We start from the raw sequence: 15347 nt of genomic DNA, 5'->3' as shown, positions 1-15347 counted from the left end.
TCCTGGGGGGCTGGGCAGAGGGCCCCGGGGCGGGAGAGGGGCTGGACCCAGAGGGTGGGAAGCAGCCACATGTGGGCCCCTTATCTCTCAGTAGCCCCCACAGGATTGGCCCTGCTGGGCGCCTCCCCCATTCAGCTTGCATGACACGGGGGGCCCCGGTGCAGAGGGGGGGCTGGGCCCCGTGGGGTTAATGAGTGACTGCCCTGGGGGTCGCAGTGCAATGGATTTCACTCTTGGCTGGCTCTGCCCCACGGCGGGGGGGCTGACACTGGGCAACCTTCGCTCACAGCCTGGCCGGCCGCAGTGGGCGCAATGCTGGGGCGTGGGGGGCGCTGGCTGCAGCGGGCGTGGGGGGCGGCCTCAGGCCCCCCCCAGCCGGCTCCCCGTGGGGCCCAGCTCAGCTTTGACGGCGCCGTCTTCCGGCTCAAGAGCGGCTGGGAGCTGGTGCGGGGGCTGCTGGTGTTCCGGCTGTGCGCCCTGCCGGGGCTGGTGCGCCGGGCCCCTACGGTGAGACTGCCCCCTGCTTCGACCCTGCCCCCCGCTTCCCTGGGCCGAGCCCCCACGGTGAGACCCTGCCCCCCGCTTCCCTGGGCCAAGCCCCCACGGTGAGACCCTGCCCCCTGCTTCCCTGGGCCGGGTCCCCCCGCTGAGACCCTGCCCAATGCTGCCCCCCAGGTTCCCTGGGCCGGGTCCCCCCGCTGAGACCCTGCCCGATGCTGCCCCCCAGGTTCCCTGGGCTGGGGCCCCACGGTGAGACTCTGACCCCTGCTTCCCTGGGCTGGGCCCCCACGGTGAGACTCTGCCCCCCGCTTCGACCCTGCCCCCCGCTTCCCTGGGCCGAGCCCCCACGGTGAGACCCTGCCCCCCGCTTCCCTGGGCCAAGCCCCCACGGTGAGACCCTGCCCCCTGCTTCCCTGGGCCGGGTCCCCCCGCTGAGACCCTGCCCGATGCTGCCCCCCAGGTTCCCTGGGCTGGGGCCCCACAGTGAGACTCTGCCCCCCGCTTCGACCCTGCCCCCCGCTTCCCTGGGCCGAGCCCCCACGGTGAGACCCTGCCCCCCGCTTCCCTGGGCCAAGCCCCCACGGTGAGACCCTGCCCCCTGCTTCCCTGGGCCGGGTCCCCCCGCTGAGACCCTGCCCGATGCTGCCCCCCAGGTTCCCTGGGCTGGGGCCCCACGGTGAGACTCTGCCCCCTGCTTCCCTGGGCTGGGCCCCCACGGTGAGACTCTGCCCCCCGCTTCGACCCTGCCCCCTGCTTCCCTGGGCCGAGCCCCCACGGTGAGACCCTGCCCCCCGCTTCCCTGGGCCAAGCCCCCACGGTGAGACCCTGCCCCTGCTTCCCTGGGCCGGGTCCCCCCGCTGAGACCCTGCCCGATGCTGCCCCCCAGGTTCCCTGGGCTGGGGCCCCACGGTGAGACCCTGCCCCCTGCTTCCCTGGGCTGGGCCCCCACGGTGAGACTCTGCCCCCCGCTTCGACCCTGCCCCCTGCTTCCCTGGGCCGAGCCCCCACGGTGAGACCCTGCCCGATGCTGCCCCCCAGGTTCCCTGGGCCGGGGCCCCATGGTGAGACCCTGCCCCCTGCTTCCCTGGGCTGGGCCCCCACGGTGAGACCCTGCCCGATGCTGCCCCCCAGCTTCCCTGGGCCGGGGCCCCACGGTGAGACCCTGCCCCCTGCTTCCCTGGGCTGGGCCCCCACAGTGAGACCCTGCCCGATGCTGCCCCCCAGCTTCCCTGGGCCGGGGCCCCCCGCTTCGACCCTGCCCCCTGCTTCCCTGGGCTGGGCCCCCACGGTGAGACCCTGCCCCCCGCTTCCCTGGGCCAAGCCCCCACGGTGAGACCCTGCCCGATGCTGCCCCCCAGGTTCCCTGGGCCGGGTCCCCACGGTGAGACTCTGCCCCCCGCTTCGACCCTGCCCCCTGCTTCCCTGGGCCGAGCCCCCACGGTGCGACCCTGCCCCCCGCTTCCCTGGGCCAGGCCCCCACGGTGAGACCCTGCCCCCTGCTTCCCTGGGCTGGGCCCCCACGGTGAGACCCTGCCCCACGCTGCCCCCTGCTTCCCTGGGCTGGGCCCCCATGGTGAGACTTCACCCCCATGAGACCCCTGCTGCTCTGCAAGAACTGCCCCACACCATGGCCAGTAAACTGCCTCTGTGGCCCCCTGCGACAGGCCCCCCTCAAGGGGCTGTCCATGGGGGTCGCTGACTCCCCCTCTCCTCCCCAGCTGCTCTCCGTGTCCCGGAGGCTGCTGGGGCACCGGCTCTGGGGGTCCCTGCTGCGCGCCTCCTTCTACGGGCAGTTCGTGGCGGGGCAGACGCCCCCCGAGGTGGGGGTCACAGTGCAGCGCCTACATGCCCTGGGGCTGCGCCCCCTCCTGGCCGTGCCCATCGAGGAGGACGTGGGGCAGGACAAGGAAGGGTAGGGGCAGCCATGGGATTATTGGGGGGCATCATGGGAATCCAAGGGGGATTGGTTACGGGGAGTCCCAGGGGATGGGGTCTTGGGGGGGCCAGTGGCGATGGTCCCAGAGGGCGGGTTCCATGTTCCAGAGGTTGCGGGGGCCCAGCTCTCTCCCCCCTGCAGGGAGGGCTGGTCTGAGGGGAGCTGTGGGGTGGGGGTCCGTGCGGGGGCCCAGCTCTCTGTCCCCGCGGGGAGGGCTGGTCTGAGGGGAACCAGGGGGCTGTGGGGTGGGGGGGTCCGTGCGGGGGCCCAGCTCTCTGTTCCCGTGGGGAGGGCTGGTCCGAGGGGAACCGGGGGGCTGTGGGGTGGGGGGTCCGTGCGGGGGCCCAGCTCTCTGTCCCCGCGGGGAGGGCTGGTCCGAGGGGAACCGGGGGGCTGTGGGGTGGGGTTCCGTGCGGGGGCCCAGCTCTCTATCCGCCTGTGGAGGGCTGGTCCGAGGGGAGCCGGGGGGCTGTGGGGTCCATGCGGGGGCCCAGCTCTCTGTCCCCATGGGGAGGGCTGGTCCGAGGAGAGCCGGGGGGCTGTGGGGTGGGGGTCCGTGCGGGGGCCCAGCTCTCTGTTCCCGTGGGGAGGGCTGGTCCGAGGGGAACCGGGGGGCTGTGGGGTGGGGGGTCCGTGCGGGGGCCCAGCTCTCTGTCCCCGCAGGGAGGGCTGGTACGAGGGGAACCGGGGGGCCGTGCTCGGCTGCGTGGGGCTCTCGGCCCAGGGGGGACCCCAGCCCATGATGCAGCTGAAGGTGACGGCCCTGATGAGCGCCTGGCTCTGTGTGAGTACCGGGGGGGGGCTCCCGACGCCCCCTTTTGTCGGGAGATTTGGGAGCAAAAGAGGCAGGAAGCTTGGGACTCTGCTCCATGCCAATGGGGACTTGAGGGGCTGGGTCCCGGATGCCTGGGTCCCCTCATTGCTGCCCATGCCAATCTGCTTGCAGGCTGGGGTGGGGGGCGGAGAGCCCACTGACTAGGGGGAGGGAGGGGAGCAGGAAGCAGGATGGGGCTGAGGGAGTGCTGGGGGCAGGATAAGGGTGCCCCTGACTCCCCCCCGTTTCCCCCCCAGAGGACGGTGTCGCTGCAGCTGGAGGAGCCGGGGGGGAGGTCGGAGCTGAGCACGGACAGGCTTGCGGCCGTGATGGGTGGAGAGGTCAGTGGTGTCCCCTCGCCCCCAGTCCTGCCCCTAGGGTGGCCCCATCACTGAGACATGGGGGGCTGGCTTGGTCCCGGCCTTTAGCCAGGCCCTGAGTGTGATGCCAGGGCCCCTGCCCCACCCTGCTCCCCCCACTCTTTAGCCCCAGCCAGGATCTCTCCCCCCGCAAGGTCTCGGGGCCAGCTGGGACCACGCAGCATCTGCCAGTCCCAGGGGCTCTGGGGCCAGGCCGGAGGGGCTCAGCTCGCCCCCCTGAGCCCCCCATCGGGAGCCCGCCCTGCCCCACCCCACCCCCAGGTGACCCTGTGCAGACGCGGGTGCGGATTCCTTAGAGCTGGACCAACCCTCCCCCTAACGCTGCCCCCAGGAGGCGAACTTCTCCGGCCTGAGCCCCGCCGAGAACCGGCACCTCCAGGCCTCCCTGCTGCGGCTGGACGGGGTCACCCAGGTCAGAGAGCTGGGGCCGCGCCCAGGAGTTGGGGGCTGCAACGGGTGGGGTCTGTCACTTGGTGGGTCTCAACATGTCGGGCCAATGGAGGTCCTGGGGGTCGGACGGGGTCAGGCTGTCTCCCCCAGCGGGCGGTGGAGGCGGGCAGGTGCCAGGAGTCCCAGGGGTCTGACGGTGTCTCCCCCCAGCGGGCGGGTGCCAGGGGTCTGACTGTGTCTCTCCCCAGTGGGCGGTGGAGGCGGGCGGGTGCCAGGAGTCCCAGGGGTCTGACGGTGTCTCCCCCCAGCGGGCGGTGGAGGCGGGTACCAGGGGTCTGACTGTGTCTCCCCCAGCGGGCAGGTGCCAGGGGTCTGACAGTGTCTCCCCCAGCGGGCAGGTGCCAGGGGTCTGACAGTGTCTCCCCCAGCGGGCGGTGGAGGCGGGTACCAGGGGTCTGACAGTGTCTCCCCCAGCGGGTGGCGGAGGTGGGTGTGCGGGTACCGGGGGTCTGATGGTGTCTTTCCCCAGCTGGCGGCGAAGGCGGGTACTGGGGGTCTGACGGTGTCTCCCCCAGCGGGCGGGTGCCAGGGGTCTGACTGTGTCTCCCCCAGCGGGCAGGTGCCAGGGGTCTGACAGTGTCTCCCCCAGCGGGCGGTGGAGGCGGGCGGGTGCCAGGGGTACCGGGGATCTGACGGTGTCTCTCCCCAGCGGGCGGCGGAGGTGGGTGTGCGGGTACCGGGGGTCTGATGGTGTCTTTCCCCAGCTGGCGGCGAAGGCGGGCGGGTGCCAGGAGTCCCAGGGGTCTGACGGTGTCTCCCCCCAGCGGGCGGTGGAGGCGGGTACCAGGGGTCTGACTGTGTCTCCCCCAGCGGGCGGGTGCCAGGGGTCTGACAGTGTCTCTCCCCAGCGGGCGGTGGAGGCGGGTACTGGGGGTCTGACGGTGTCTCCCCCAGCGGGCAGGTGCCAGGGGTCTGACTGTGTCTCCCCCCAGCGGGCGGTGGAGGAGGGTACCAGGGGTCTGACAGTGTCTCTCCCCAGCGGGCAGTGGAGGCGGGTACCAGGGGTACCGGGGGTCTCACGGTGTCTCTCCCCAGCGGGCGGCGGAGGCGGGTACCGGAGGTCTGACGGTGTCTCCCCCCAGCGGGCGGTGGAGGCGGGTACCAGGGGTACCGGGGGTCTCACGGTGTCTCTCCCCAGCGGGCGGCGGAGGCGGGTACCGGGGGTCTGACGGTGTCTCTCCCCAGCGGGCGGCGGAGGCGGGTACCGGGGGTCTGACGGTGTTTCCCCCAGCGGACGGGTGCCAGGGGTCTGACGGTGTCTCTCCCCAGCGGGCGGTGGAGGCGGGTACCGGGGGTCTGACGGTGTCTTGCCCCAGCGGGCGGCGGAGGCGGGTGTGCGGGTACCGGGGGTCTGACGGTGTCTTTCTCCAGCGGGCGGCGGAGGCGGGTACTGGGGGTCTGACGGTGTCTCCCCCAGCGGGCGGTGGAGGCAGGTACCGGGGATCTGACTGTGTCTCTCCCCAGCGGGCGGCGGAGGCGGGTACCGGGGGTCTGACGGTGTCTCTCCCCAGCGGGCGGCGGAGGCGGGTACCGGGGGTCTGACGGTGTCTCTCCCCAGCGGGCGGCGGAGGCGGGTACCGGGGGTCTGACGGTGTTTCCCCCAGCGGACGGGTGCCAGGGGTCTGACGGTGTCTCTCCCCAGCGGGCGGTGGAGGCGGGTACCGGGGGTCTGACTGTGTCTTGCCCCAGCGGGCGGCGGAGGCGGGTGTGCGGGTACCGGGGGTCTGACGGTGTCTTTCTCCAGCGGGCGGCGGAGGCGGGTACTGGGGGTCTGACGGTGTCTCCCCCAGCAGGCGGTGGAGGCAGGTACCGGGGATCTGACTGTGTCTCTCCCCAGCGGGCGGCGGAGGCGGGTACCGGGGGTCTGACAGTGTCTCTCCCCAGCGGAGGCGGGTGTGCGGGTACTGGGGGTCTGACGGTGTCTCTCCCCAGCGGGCGGTGGAGGCGGGTGTGCGGGTGCTGGTGGATGCCGAGTACACCTACGTGAACCCCGCGCTGACGCTTGTCACCCTGGCTCTGATGGGGCGTTGGAATCGCACCCAGCCCTGGGTGTGGAACACCTACCAGTGTTACCTGCAGGTACCCCCACCCCGGCCTGCACCCCCGGGCCAGCCTCCCCGACGGCCCCCGGCCTGTACCCCACAGCCGGCCTCCCCCCAAGCCCCCCCCTGAGCCCGGCGCTGCTCTCTCACAGGACTGCCTGGCGCGGCTCGGTGCGGACGCGGCGCTGGCCGAGCGTCGGGGCTTCTGTTTCGGGGTGAAGCTGGTGCGTGGGGCCTACTTGGAGCAGGAGCGGCGGCTGGCGCGGGAGCGGGGATACCCTGACCCCCTGCACCCCACCTGGGAGGCCACCAACCACAGGTGAGTGGGAGAGGGGGTTGGACACCTGGCTCCCCCCGGCCTCTGCCACCTTGATCCCAACAGGAAGCTGGGGGGCCTGTGGTGACCCCATGGTTTGCATGCATGTGTGGTGGGGTGCAGGACACCTGGGTCTCATGCTGAACGGGTGGAGCAATGATCCGGGGGGGGGGGGGCAAGGTTGAGGGCGCAGGAGGCCCGGGGCCCGGGCCGGCGCTGGGCGAGCTTGGGGCGCGGGAGGCCCGGGCCGGCGCTGGGCGAGCTTGGGGCGCGGGAGGCCCGGGCCGGCGCTGGGCGAGCTTGGGGCGCGGGAGGCCCGGGGCCCGGGCCGGCGCTGGGCGAGCTTGGGGCGCGGGAGGCCCGGGGCCCGGGCCGGCGCTGGGCGAGCTTGGGGCGCGGGAGGCCCGGGGCCCGGGCCCACGCTGGTGCTCTGTGTTGCAGCTACGAGCGCTGCCTGGACCTGCTGCTGGAGCTGGTGGCTCGGGACGGGCAGCGGTGCCAGCTAATTGTGGCCAGCCACAACGAGGCCTCTGTCAGCCACACCGTCCGCAGGTCGGTGGGGTGGGGTGGGGTGGGGGGCAGGCCCTGCGGTTACCCTCCAGCGGGCAGGGCTCCCTCCTGCCTGGCGTGGAAGCGGGGGGGGGGGTGAGGGCAAAGGAGGGGCAGGGGGTCAGAGGCCTAATCCGGGTCCCCTTACAGGATGGAGGAGCTGGGCATTGCCAAGGACGGAGGGGCCGTCTGCTTCGGGCAGCTGCTGGGCATGTGTGACCACGTCTCCCTGGCCTTGGGTACATGCCCCCCGCGGCCCCCTGACAGCACGTGCCCCCCCCGCGCACACAGAGCCCCCCTGCTGCCCCCCCTCACAGCGCGCGGCGCCCCCCCGCTGTCCCCCCCCCAGCGCGCGGCGCCCCCCCCCCCAGCGCGCGGCGCCCCCCCCCCCAGCGCGCGGCGCCCCCTGCTGACCGTCTCTCTCCTGCAGGCCAGGCTGGGTACGCCATCTACAAGTCGATCCCCTACGGGGCGGTGGAGGACGTGCTGCCGTACCTGGTGCGCCGGGCCCAGGAGAACCAGAGCGTGCTGCAGGGCACCCGCAAAGAGCGGGACCTCCTCCGCCAGGAGCTCTGGAGGCGCCTGCAGCGCCGCCCCTGAGGAACCCCGGCGTCCGAGAGAACCGCTGCCCCCCACAACCCGTCCTGCTCTTTCCCCCAGAGACTGTGGGAGTGGGGGGCCTTGGCCTGAGTCAGTCAGCCTGTCGCCTCCCACCCTGCCCTGAGGGATTCTGGGAGGGGGGAATTGGGGCCTGACTTACCCAGCTAGGCTCAGGGAGGGCGGGGGGGTGGTACGGGACACTCCTGTCCATAGCCCCCACCCCCTACTCCCAGCAACCCCCTGGAAGTGGGAACCCCCAGTGATTCTGCCACTGCCTGCCCAATAAAAGCAAATCATCTCACCTCCTGGTTTCAGAGGAGCAGCCCTGTTCGTCTGTATCCGCAAAAAGAACAGGAGGACTTGTGGCACCTTAGAGACTAACCCATTTATTGGAGCATGAGCTCGCCTGAGCTACAGCTCGCTGCACCGGATGCTCACTGTGGAAAATACAGTGGGGAGATTTGTACACATAGAGAACATGAAACAATGGGTGTTTACCACTACAAAAGGTTTTCTCTCCCCACCCCACTCTCCTGCTGGTAATAGCTTATGTAAAGCGTATGATACAATGTGTATGATAATCAAGGTGGGCCATTTCCAGCACAAATCCAGGGTTTAACAAGAACGTCTGAGGAAGGGGGGGTCGGGGGGGTTAGGAAAACAAGGGGAAATAGGTTACTTTGCATAATGGCTTAGCCACTCCCAGTCTCTATTCAAGCCTAAGTTAATTGTATCCAATTTGCAAATGAATTCCAATTCAGCAGTTTCTCGCTGGAGTCTGGATTTGAAGTTTTTCTGTTGTAATATCGCAACTTTCATGTCTGTGATTGCATGACCAGAGAGATTGAAGTGTTCTCCGACTGGTTTATGAATGTTATAATTCTTGACATCGGATTTGTGTCCATTTATTCTTTTGCATAGAGACTGTCCGGTTTGGCCGATGTACATGGCAGAGGGGCATTGCTGGCACATGATGGCATAGATCACATTGGTGGATGTGCAGGTGAACGAGCCTCTGATGGTGTGGCTGATGTGATTAGGCCCTGTGATGGTGTCCCCTGAATAGATATGTGGGCACAATTGGCAACGGGCTTCGTTGCAAGGATAGGTTCCTGGGTTAGCGGTTCTGTTGTGTGGTATGTGGTTGTTGGTGAGTATTTGCTTCAGGTTGCGGGGCTGTCTGTAGGCAAGGACTGGCCTGTCTCCCAAGATCTGTGAGAGTGATGGGTCGTCCTTCAGGATAGGTTGTAGATCCTTGATGATGCATTGGAGAGGTTTTAGTTGGGGGCTGAAGGTGACGGCTAGCGGCGTTCTGTTATTTTCTTTGTTGGGCCTGTCCTGTAGTAGGTGACTTCTGGGAACTCTTCTGGCTCTGTCAATCTGTTTCTTCACTTCCGCAGATGGGTATTGTAGTGTTTCCCCCTTCCAAAGCCGTGTTTATTGACTGAACGGGGGCCCAGTGGGGTGGGGCTGGGTAGTGATGCCGAGCTCAGCTCCAGCCCCGTGAAGGGGGAAACCGTATCAGCCCATCAGGAAGTGAACCCAGGCATCCTGGCTCCCAGCACTCCCTGCTCTAGTCCCTCTGTCCGCCCCGAGCTGCAGGGGGCTGCTAGGCACTGCTGGGCCCAGGTGTCACGGAGGCCCTGGGCGATGCTCTGGAACTGCTCCCTCCGGAGCCGGGCAGGACTCTGGGGAAGTCTCCTCTCGGGGAGCAGCCTGTCTGCAGGACACACAGCTCACCCGGCTCCACCTTCCAGTGTCTGACCTCAGAGCATTCAGCCTCCTCTGCCCCTCCGGGCGCTTCCCACAGTGAGTCCGCTCAAGCGGGGTCCTAGGGGGGCCAGAGGGTCCTGCCCCTCAACTCCGCAGTCAGACATGACTCTCCGCCAGCCAGGGAAACAGGAGGTTTATTAGACAACAGGAACATGGTCTAACACAGAGCTTGTAGGTGCAGAGAACAGGACCCCTCAGCTGGATCCATTTTGGGGGGCAGTGAGCCAGACAACCCCGTCTGCCCTTCACTCCTCGTCCCCAGCCAGCCCCAAACTGAAACTCCCTCCAGCCCCCCCTCCTCTGGGCTTTGTCCCTTTCCGGGGCCAGAAGGTCACCAGATTCCTTTGTTCTCCAACCCTTTAGCTCTCACCTTGCAGGGGGGAAGTGGCCAGGATATCAGTGGCCAGGAGACAGAGTGTCGGCCATTTATGGACCCTGGCCCTTTGCAACAATCACACCCCCTGCCTTACCCCACCCCCTAGAGACTTACGAACTGCCTAGGAGAAACTGAGGCACCTGTACAATATTCAGAGGAAACATTAAGAACAGTCCCACTTCGTCACACCAGGGCTTGGTGTGGGGCAGAGCTCAGTGACCCGACTAGTGCGTTGCGAGACGTTTGCTAGGTGGGAGTGGCTCCTGGAGGGTGTCTGGTGTGTCCCCCATCCTCGTGCAGGTGGGGACGGTGCCCTCCAACAGGGCCTCTTCCCAGGCTGGATCTGCCTCCCTTGGGGGGTGGGGTTCCCAGTGCTTCTGCCTCTGTCAGAGCAACACAGACTGTCATGGCCCTGCCTTCCCCTGCTCAGTGTGACAGCTGGGGCCGTTCTCCAGGGGGCGCCAGCTCCCACCCAGCCCCAAGGGGGGACAGGCTGGCTCAGGGGACGGAGCATGGGAGCCGGGGCCGTTATCCGGCCCCAGGGGGGACAGGCTGGCTCAGGGGACGGAGCATGGGAGCCGGGGCCGTTATCCAGCCCCAGGGGGGACAGGCTGGCTCAGGGGACGGGGCATGGGAGCCGGGGCCGTTATCCGGCCCCAGGGGGGACAGGCTGGCTCAGGGGACGGGGCATGGGAGCCGGGGCCATTATCCGGCCCCAGGGGGGGACAGGCTGGCTCAGGGGACGGGGCATGGGAGCCGGGGCCGTTATCCGGCCCCAGGGGGGGACAGGCTGGCTCAGGGGACGGGGCATGGGAGCCGGGGCTGTTATCCGGCCCCAGGGGGGACAGGCTGGCTCAGGGGACGGGGCATGGGACCCAGGGCCGTTCCCCTCCAGGGGGCGCCAGCTCCCTTTTGGCCATGGGGCAGGGGACTGGCTGGCTCAGGGCCAGGGGGAGTGAAATATGGCCCCATCTCAGTACCCCTCTCCCCTGCGCACTATCTCACCTTCCTCCTCTGCTGCCGAACCTGCAGGAAGGAAAGACAAGGCCTGTGGGTGCGTGAGGCCCCCAGAGTGCCGCAGGAGTGAGTCAGGAGTGGGGGGGCGCTTACCCAGAGTGCTCCGCTCACCAGCACTAACACCGCCAAGCCAATGCCAACACCAACGCCGGACCAGCCCTTCCATGCCGGCTGCGGCTCTGGGGAGACAAAACCATGGCCAAGTCACTGGCAGGGTCTGACCCAGCAGGCGAGGCTCCCTCAACCCCCTCCTGCCCCCCCAGATTCCTGGGTCCTCACCTTCCAGGCCAAGCATCCCGGTGCGGTTCTGCTGGTGGAAGGTGGTGTTGACGATGCAGGTGTAGCTGGCGGTGGGGGAGCAGGGCACGTCAGCTGTGTGGGCAGCGCTATATAGCCCCTGGGGGTCCTTGGCTGCCAGTGTCCTGGCCCCATAGTCCCTGCCAGTGCTGTCGCGGATGGTGACGGTGGCCAGGGGGTAGCCGCCCTCTGCGAGGCATGTCAGTGTCACGTTCTGCAGGGAGGGGGAGCAGGGCTTGGGCTGGAGCCAGGATAGACGATAGGGACCTGTGGGTAAGAGCCACGTGAAAAGGAGGGGGTCTACATGAGCTGTTCTCACTCAAGAGAGATCTTGGTGTCATTGTGGAGAGTTCTTTGAAAACACCCACGCAATGTGCAGCTGCAGTCAAAAAAAAGCGAACTATATTAGGAACCATTAGGAAAGGGAGAGATAATAAGATCGAAAATATCATATTGCCTCCATATAAATCCCTGGTATGCCCACGTCTTGAACACTGGGTGCAGCTCTGGGCACCCCAACTCAAAACAGATACATTGGAATTGGAAAAGGTATAGAAAGGGGCAACAACAATGATTAGGGGCATGGAATAGCTGCTGTATGAGGAGAGATTAGTAAGACTGGGGCTGTCCAGCTTGGAAAAGAGAGAGAGGGCTATAAAATCATGGCTGGTGTGGAGAAAGTTAGTTTTATTTATTCCTCGTAACACAAGAACTCGGGGTCACCCAACGACATTAATCGGCAGCAGGTTTAACACAAACACAAGGAAGCATTTCTTCACCCAATGCCCGGACAGCCTGGGGAACTCTGTGCTAGGGGATGTTGTGAGGGCCAAAACTAAGTTCCTGGAGGAGGGGTCCATCACTGGCTATTAGCCAGGCTGGGGAGGGACGCAGCCCCCTGCTCTGAGAGTGCCTAGCCTCTGAGTGCTGGAAGCCAGGACGGGAGTGGACGACAGGGATGGACCCACGCTAATTGCCCGTTTTGTTCATTTCTCTGAAGCGCCTGTCACAGAGGATATGGGGCTAGATGGACCATTGGTCTGACCTGTGCACTGTATTAAAGACAGATGCTGCCCAGTCGCAGGGCTGGATAAGAACCCCCTGTGCTCCATTTCCCACTCCTGTGAGCCAGCCTATCCCCCGACATGGGGCCAGATCAGAGCCGGCACCCCTGAGGGGGGACAGACCCCATATGCCATTCCCCACCCGTGGAGGGGAAAGGCCCTGTGTCCCATTTACCTGTGAGCCGAAGCTCCGTCTCCCTTATGCCCATGCCGCGGTTGCTCTTTACCCGGCACCGGTACCTGCCCTCGTCAGCCAGCGTCACGTTGTGTAGCCGGAGGGCCCCGTCCCCACGCCTGGGCTGCCCAGCTGGGACAGTGGCACGGCCCTGATAGGCCGGGTCGTCATATGAGGCCAGGTGTTCCCCTTGGTAGTAGGTGTAGACGTTCCTCTCGCTGTCCAGCCCCAGCCGGGTCCAGTACAGGATCAGGTCCGCCACAGGCGGGTAGGTGCAGTTCAGCACCGCCGTGCCCCCCAGCACAGCCTCCGAGGTCGCGGGCAGCTCCATAGGCAGCTTGTCTGCAATGAGAGAGGGGGTGAGCGGGGGGCTGCATTAGGGGGTCCCCATGGCTGGGCGAGCTGTACGTACCTGACCCCAGCCCCCGCAGGGAGCCGAGCTGGGTGAGGAGCAGGAGAGCAACGGTAGAGCCTGTGGGGGGAGAGGAGAGCGGTGAGCCTAACCCAGTACCAGCCCCATTCCCACCCTGTCCCCCAGCTCCCTGCCCTGCAGCTGGATCCGAGCTAGCGCCCCCGGGAGGGGAAAGGCCCCGTGTCCCACCCCCAACTCACTCATGGGGCAGCCGGTGCTCTCTCATCAGCACTGGGGCCGCGTCCCTGCGGCCGCACCCCGAACCTCTGTGCTGTCGCTGATCCCGTTCCCAGCTGGGCTCAGGCGAAGGGAAAGCAAAAGTGGCCCCGGCAGCCCAGTTCCCTCCCTCTCTTCAGTCTTGATGACCCCGGGCTGAGCAGCCACTTTCATTTTCCCCTGTGGGAGGCTGCTGCGTTGGGTCCCTTCGGCTCTGCCCGGCTGTCCCATCCTGACCCAGCCCCGCTGCTGACTGCGAGCTGTGGGGGAGTGAGGGAGAGCTGCACAGGGGACTCTGGGAGCTGGGGGGTGGCCCCGTCCTGTGCGGGCGTGGCTGGCGCACCCCTGCTCTCTGGGCCTGGTGCCAAGTCCTCTCTGCTCTCGAGTGCTTGGCAGCAGCAAGTCTGCGAAGCCCTCGCTGGCGCCAGTGCTGGCCCCGTGGCCGGGGGAGCCTGGATTTCAACACCCGATCCCTGTACGTTGCCATCTCGCTCTATCCCCCACTCGGTGGCACCCACCCAGGCCAATGCCTCTGTGCCTGACCGATGTCCGGCTTTCCCCTGGGGCTCCTTTCCCAGCCAGCCCGGCGCTCCCAGCCTGGATAAAGCCCCTCGGGCCATCGCAGCTGTGACATGAGCCGCTCCAGGAGCGAACCCACTGCCAAGCCCCAGTAATCCGGCAGGGAGCAGGTTGTCCCCCCGCCTGCTTCTCTAGGGTGTGACTCTGCCCCACCAAGCTAGTGCCGCCAGGCAGCCATCTGGGCAGCCAGGGCTGGCCCCCCCTGAAGCCCACGACTTGGGGGGTCTGGCTGCACAGCATGGCCCTGGCAGCAGGGGCGAGCTCAGGGCCAGGCAGGCGTGTGCTGGCAGTGAGGGTGTGCACGGCTTGGCCCGCTAGGGGATACCGGGGTTGTGCCATGCCCCCGCAAGTCACAGGGCTGGCGCGAGTGGCCCCTGTGAGGATGTGAGGCAGCAGGGAGGGGGGAGTGTTGACCTGGGACTGTGCCCTGGGGAGGGGAGACCTGAGAGCCTGTCCCCTGAGCCAGGAGGGGGAGGTGACACCTCTGCCCAGGAATGTGAACAGAGGCTGCAGGAGGGGGCCTGCTGGGGGGGTTTAGTTTCAGTTTGGGGCTGGGTGGAGGAACGCAGGGAACCCCAGGGCTGGGGTCTGAGCTCCCTGCTCCTCCAGAAGGACTTGACTGAGGGGTCCTGGGTGTACCCACAAGCTCTGTTTTGGACTGTGTTCCTGTGGTGCAATAAACCTTCCGTTTTACTGGCTGGCTGAGAGTCTCAGGGAATCCCAGGAAGAGGGGTGCAGGGCCTGGACTCCCCCACACTCCGTGACAGCCCCCCAGCCCCGCCCCCCAACCCGCTGCCACAGCCCTGAGCCCCTGCACTCCAACGCCCTCATCCCCAGCCCTGCCCCACCCCAGAGCCTTCACCCCCCCCACACCACAACTCTCTGCCCCAGCCCCCAGATCCCCCCCACCCTGAGCCACCCCAGGGCCGGAACCCCCCACACACCCCAACACTCTACCCCTCCCACCCCAAACCCCTCACCCCCCTGTCACGGAGTCCCTGGGCGATGCTCTGGAGCTGCTCCCCATGAAGCCAGGCAGGACTCTGGGGAAGTCTCCTTTCTGTGAGCAGCCTGTATTCTGGACACACAGCTCACCCAGCTTCCACCTTCCTGGGTCTGACCTCGGAGCATTCAGCATTCTCTGCCCCTCCGTGTGCTTCCCACAGCCAGTCCGCTCAGGTGGGGTTCTGGGGAAGCCAGAGGGTCCGGCCCCCCAACTTCGCAGTCAGACGGGACTCTCAGCCAGCCAGGAAAACAGAAGGTTTATTAGATGACAAGAACATGGTCTAACACAGAGCTTGTAGGTGCAGAGAACAGGACCCCTCAGCTGGGTCCATTTTGGGGGGCAGTGAGCCAGACAACCCCGTCTGCCCTTCACTCCATGTGCCAGCCAGCCCCAAACTGAAACTCCCTCCAGCCCCTCCTCCTCTGGGCTTTGTCCCTTTCCCAGGCCAGGAGGTCACCGGATTCCTTTGTTCTCCAACCCTTTAGCTCTCACCTTGCAGGGGGGAAGGGCCCAGGCCATCAGTGGCCAGGAAACAGGGTGTCGGCCATTCTCTGTGTCCAGACCCCTGCACACACCTGCCCTGCAGAGCTCTGCAATGATCATACACCCTTATCCCACCCCCTAGAGACTTAAGAACTGCCTAGGGGAAACTGAGGCACCCCCACAATGTTCAGAGGAAACATTAAGAACAGTCCCACTTCGTCACATCTCCACCCCAACCCCGCTGTACCCCAGGGCCAGACCCCCCTGCACTCCAACCCTCTGCCCCAGCCCCGAGCCTCCCCCACCCCAAACCCCAGCCCCTGCACTCCAACCCTCTGCCACTGCCCTGAGCCCCACCATC

General features: G+C 66.9%; 2 protein-coding genes across 6 annotated transcripts; one reads left to right on the top strand and one right to left on the bottom strand.

The window, feature by feature from the left end:
- The first annotated feature begins 49 nt into the window (after positions 1-49).
- Positions 50-8475, top strand: PRODH2 (proline dehydrogenase 2). Of its 5 annotated transcripts, XM_073346403.1 has the most exons (10): positions 58-507; positions 2220-2413; positions 3101-3221; positions 3509-3592; positions 3963-4043; positions 6014-6160; positions 6276-6442; positions 6881-6991; positions 7139-7227; positions 7419-7686. In XM_073346403.1, exons 1-10 carry the CDS (start codon positions 313-315, stop codon positions 7586-7588), a joined length of 1359 nt encoding a protein of 452 aa, XP_073202504.1. In that variant the 5' UTR covers positions 58-312; the 3' UTR covers positions 7589-7686. The 5 variants fall into 5 exon arrangements, with proteins under 5 accessions (XP_073202506.1, XP_073202505.1, XP_073202503.1 ...); XM_073346402.1 differs by lacking the exon at positions 7139-7227 and having other exon boundaries at positions 53-507; positions 7419-8475; XM_073346404.1 differs by lacking the exons at positions 3963-4043; positions 7139-7227 and having other exon boundaries at positions 51-507; positions 7419-8475.
- Positions 8476-9765: 1290 nt separating this feature from the next.
- LOC140912252 (ICOS ligand-like) lies at positions 9766-13056 on the bottom strand. The gene is made up of 7 exons (XM_073346401.1): positions 12903-13056; positions 12703-12762; positions 12291-12632; positions 11034-11318; positions 10848-10933; positions 10743-10763; positions 9766-10120 (listed from the first exon to the last, which is right to left on the bottom strand). Exons 1-7 carry the CDS (start codon positions 12904-12906, stop codon positions 9962-9964), a joined length of 957 nt encoding a protein of 318 aa, XP_073202502.1. The 5' UTR covers positions 12907-13056; the 3' UTR covers positions 9766-9961.
- Between the last annotated feature and the right edge of the window lie 2291 nt (positions 13057-15347).

Source organism: Lepidochelys kempii, chromosome 6 (assembly GCF_965140265.1).
Source record: "Lepidochelys kempii isolate rLepKem1 chromosome 6, rLepKem1.hap2, whole genome shotgun sequence".
Lineage (NCBI taxonomy): Eukaryota > Metazoa > Chordata > Testudines > Cheloniidae > Lepidochelys > Lepidochelys kempii.
The sequence above is the reverse complement of the archived record's forward strand: the minus strand, read 5'-3'. Positions and strand labels throughout refer to the sequence as shown.

What these genes read in the sequence shown, in the direction of transcription:
- PRODH2 (XM_073346402.1), top strand. Translation starts at nt 313, where the DNA reads ATGCTGGGGCGTGGGGGGCGCTGGCTGCAGCGGGCGTGGGGGGCGGCC. An exon ending in CCTACCAGTGTTACCTGCAG is followed by an intron (nt 6,161 to 6,275) that starts GTACCCCCACCC and finishes GCTCTCTCACAG; the next exon opens with GACTGCCTGGCGCGGCTCGG. An exon ending in TGGGAGGCCACCAACCACAG is followed by an intron (nt 6,443 to 6,880) that starts GTGAGTGGGAGA and finishes TCTGTGTTGCAG; the next exon opens with CTACGAGCGCTGCCTGGACC.
- LOC140912252 (XM_073346401.1), bottom strand. An exon ending in CCTGCGGGGGCTGGGGTCAG is followed by an intron (nt 12,633 to 12,702) that starts GTACGTACAGCT and finishes CTCTCATTGCAG; the next exon opens with ACAAGCTGCCTATGGAGCTG. An exon ending in CGGGATGCTTGGCCTGGAAG is followed by an intron (nt 10,934 to 11,033) that starts GTGAGGACCCAG and finishes TTGTCTCCCCAG; the next exon opens with AGCCGCAGCCGGCATGGAAG.